Here is a 4430-nt window from a genome sequence, read left to right on the forward strand (position 1 = left end):
CAGCTATTAATGTCTGAGGTGAAATTTGAACTCAGGTCCCTCTCAATCCAAGTTCAGGACTTTATACTTAACTATGCCATGCTGCCCCTAATAACTGATATTGGGTCAGCTTTATGTAATTCATAGTACAGCTGCCATGAGACTGATGCAGAGCAGGGCTGAGTGGATGTAGTTGTCCAAACAGAATTTTATACCCTGATATTCAACTTTGAGATTCAGCTTCTTTGTGGGCAACATGGGGGTGGGGAGCAGGCTGGTGTAGTAAAAAGAGGACAGGATTAGGAGTCAGAGACTTTAGGCATAAAATCTGGTTCTGTTGCTCCCTGCTGAGTGTCAGCTAAGGCATTTCACATCTCTAGTTGTCTCCTTGTTCATCGTAAAATGAGAGGATTGGGCTAGAAATTCACCAAGATCCCCTAGAGAAATGATGTGGAGGATCCCTTGAGGTCCTAAAATTCCATAATTCAGAGAAACTGGAATTATTATTATTTTTTCAATCATCTCAGTCTCCAAAGATGAGAATGAGTGGCCTTACTCAAGTAAATACAATTTTTATAAACAACCACTTAAACAAAAATATTGGAAGTTACTTCTGGATCCTGAGATCATGTATGTATTTTCTCAATGCTGCTTTAAGACCTGAAAATATGCTCAACCAAGATATCATTCATATCTGCTCCACTTGGAACATGGCAAACGGGGATACTTTGCAATAGATTCCTCAAGTTCCAATGGCAAATCCCATGTAAACTCAACTGTTGGCAAGACTGTGGCATGTGCATAGGAAGTGTCCTGTTGCAAGTCTGAGTACAGATATTCCAGAAGGACTCAGACTGAGCTATTCAGTAAGAGGCAGGCAGAGGTGGTTTGATGGGTATTAATAACATTGTGCTTTAAACCAGATACTGCCACTGTTACTGTGTGGCCTGTGTTGTCACTTCATTTCAGTAACTGGGGGCAGTTACTGCCCCCTTCCCAACCTAAATTATTCCCACTTGGGAGATGAGCATATCTCCCAGAATGGGATACAAGCGCCCTGGTACAGTATACACACATACTTGTGGGGACCTTAAAGGTCTTGGACACGAGTGACAAGCTCAAGCAGCCTGTGCTGTTGATCCACACACGTATGCTTCCCCAAAGCAGATCACTATCACTGAAAGACTCAGCTTTGAAGGAGAAGCTCTTAGAAGATGCCAAGAGAGTTATTTCTAGATTTTCTAGAACCAATATATGGGAAACCATCCGAAACAGTCACACTAGTTCCTTTGGGATGAAGCTAGCAAGTATTGTGAGTACCACCAAGAAGCATCAGAATTTCATCTTCCAAGCAATGGTTGAGACTATGAACATGTGGGCCAGCCAACCCCATACTTCAAGCCAGGAGTGATGTCAAGTTTTACTGAAATTGTTCAATAGCATTAAAGCTACTGTGCTCATAAATACACATTTATTTCATTAGAAATGCATAATTACAGTTCAATAGCATTTTCTCCTAGAAAAGTAGTTTAAGCAACAATTCCATCAAAATTGTTAGTAGTCTTTTTTCAAATACCTATTTTCATTACACTGAACAGAAAACACTTAGCCAAAGGCCTTGGATACTTACACTCATTTTTTTTTCCAATTTTTTTCTTTTTGTTATAAACACCATAGCAAATTAAAAAAGCCATTTAAACAATGAAAAATATTTTAGTTCTTGATTTTTCTATATGTAGTAAAGTATCTGCTCCGTGCTTGCTTCCATCTTTTCTCTAGATGCCCAACAGTATTATGACTCAGAAGACATGGGAAGTGCTGCTGGTGGGGGATATTAATTTATTTTTGAACTTTTGATTTTGCAGGAGAATTTTTTTGTCCTTGGAGGAGGATTTCTCTGTCTGTAAGTGCACTCTAACAGAATATATGTGTGTGTGTGTGTGTATGTGTGTGTGTGTGCATGTGTATATATATATATATATATTAACCTCCCATGCATTAAACCACGAGGACAACATGGTTTCAGAACAATGATCATGTCCAGGGGATCGCCAACCAATAAGGCTGGTGATCATTTCCCCCTCAGATCTCTGGATGGAAGCCACGACCAATCAGCACAGCCAGGGCGATGGGATCTGCAGCCCCTGGGTCCCCTCTTCTGCCTCACTGGATCTGGATGGCTCCATGCTCAATCTGCATTTCTGGCTGAAGAGTGGATTGAAGGGCATCCGTGCTCTAGAACAAAGTTTTAGAAAGGATGTCTATCAGGACATATTAACAAAAGTCACTGAACAAACAGAACGAAACCACCTTCAGGCCCTCTCATCCTCAGACATGAAGTTGTCACCAGAATGGTAAGAACTCAAAGGGTTATTAGTACAACTATTCTCATCTAACAGGATCTCCCAGGCTCCTGTCCAGTTCTCTCTCTTTTTGCACCACTTTCTCAAGCAAAAATAACATCATTGCATCCATTTTGATACTTAACTTGATACTCATTTTTAGGTAAGTGGCAATATTAGCCCCATTTTTTTAGGTGGGAGAAATGAGAATTAGAAAACTCAAGTGATTGGACTAAGGTCACACAAAAGTCTTTCTCTACTGTGCAGTAAGGGGTCTTGTAGATAATGCATAGGTCCTGGAGTCAGGAAGGTCAGAGTTCAAATCCTACCTCAGACATATATTAGCTGTTTAACCTTGAACAAGTCACTTATCCTCTGCCTGCCTCAGTTTCCTCAACTGTAAAAAAGGTAAAATAATAACACCTGCGTCTCAGGGTTGTTATAAAGATCAAACGCAACAATATTTGTCAAACACTTAAGCACTGTACCTGGCACACAATAGGAACTAAATAAAGGCTTATTCCCTTCCCTCTCTCCCATCCTGTTTCACCTGGATGATAGAATCCATTTTATCAATTCTTCTCTTAAAAATTGCTTGTGTCGTCCCCCACCAAATATTTAGTCATTTGATTTTTTAATCTATATATTATATCTTTAGCAATATAAATATGTCATTATTATAAAAACATTTTTTTAAACCTGTAGAGTGCCTTGGCAAGAGACTCCAAGGAAAAAGAGAGGTTCTTAAAATACACATAGTGATTTTTTAAAATTGAGACAAGTTTTCTTGAATAAAAATAATAGCTAAGATTTAGATGGCCCTTTATGGTTTGTGAAACACTTTTCTATATTACCTCATTTAAAGGACACAGGATTATAGATTCACGGTTAATAGAAACCCAGTCCAATTCTCTCAATTTACAAATAAGGAAAGAGAGGAGGTATGGAGAGGGGGAGAGAGAAAGAAAAGAGAAGGAGGGAGGGAAACACGGAAGGAGAGGGAGAAAGAAAGAAAAAGAGATAAGAGATGGAGGGAGAAAAGGAGGAGAAGGGGAGAGAGGAAGGTAGTGAATGGCTACATAGGTAGTAAGTAGCACTTTTAGTCCAAATTCAAAAACCTCACCACCATGCTGGTGGAAATCAGTCTCCTTACTTAAGAAGCCAATCAGAGAATCACTATGACCACTTAATAAGCCTCTTTGAAGAAAGGTGATAAGGAAAAGGCAGAGAATGCAAATAGTTGCTGTACAACTATATTTAATTTCTTAAAGACAGCAGCTGGACCAGCTGCCCAAGCTACCCACAATTATCAGGTAACACCCAGAAGGGTATGAGAAGCAGTATTCTAGTTCTGAACAAAACCAGAGTATGAGAGACCATGCCCTCTTCTGGCTGCCACACCTGAAGAGAACTGTAACATATTTGGATTGGGGCAAGGAGAAGGGAACTGGATTTTTAGTCTAGAGAGATAAGGACAGAAGGCCAATGGCCAGAGCCCATCCAAAGAGTTTGCAGCATAAGATAAACAGTTTAGCTATCATAGAGCTAAAAGGCTTTTACTGAAGGTTAAAAGGTAAGTGAAACAAATAAAATATGGGATGCATCATAGAGGGAGAGGCCCTCATTATCCCACTAGACAGCAAAGACAAATGGCTTACAAAAAGGCTTAAGGTAAAGAACCTAGAAGGAGTCATTAGGGGAAACTAGAATGCTTTGAGGGCATTATCAGTGAGTGCACGTATTCCAAATGCTCCCCTCCCCATGAGAGATAAAACCCAGCCTTGGATGGACCATAAGGCTGACCCAGTGAAGCTATTCTCCCATCTTGGCATTCTTTGTATTTCCTCAGACTGAGAAAAGTTAAGGGCCTAAAACAATGCTATGATTGCTGTTCAACCTAGTAACTAAGCCATGATGTGAAAAAGGCAAAGTCTGCAGGATTGAGAAGATAAATTAAGAAAGAAAGAAATAGGAAGGTACCTTATAAAAGGTAGAAAAAAAGAACAAGGAAAGTGACAAAAAGGAATGAGTGGAAGCAGTTAAAAAAAAAAACCAACCTGTCTCCTCTTTAGAAGAGAAAAAGCAAGGTGACATTAAAAAGACATTTTA

General features: G+C 39.6%; 1 protein-coding gene across 11 annotated transcripts in view; it reads right to left on the reverse strand.

Annotated features, from left to right (window-relative positions):
* Positions 1 to 1428: 1428 nt before the first annotated feature.
* Positions 1429 to 4430, reverse strand: part of BANP (BTG3 associated nuclear protein) — a 271124-nt gene continuing 268122 nt past the window's right edge. For all 11 annotated transcript variants that reach the window (XM_069085590.1, XM_069085586.1, XM_069085583.1 and 8 more), the window contains one exon: positions 1429 to 2214. In XM_069085590.1, the coding sequence (XP_068941691.1) occupies positions 2143 to 2214 (72 nt within the window). In that variant the 3' untranslated portion in view covers positions 1429 to 2142. The remainder of the gene's footprint in view (positions 2215 to 4430) is intronic.

Source organism: Petaurus breviceps, unplaced genomic scaffold (assembly GCF_028583685.1).
Source record: "Petaurus breviceps papuanus isolate PSGF00001 unplaced genomic scaffold, PetGlider_PUasm1.0 176, whole genome shotgun sequence".
NCBI lineage: Eukaryota > Metazoa > Chordata > Mammalia > Diprotodontia > Petauridae > Petaurus > Petaurus breviceps.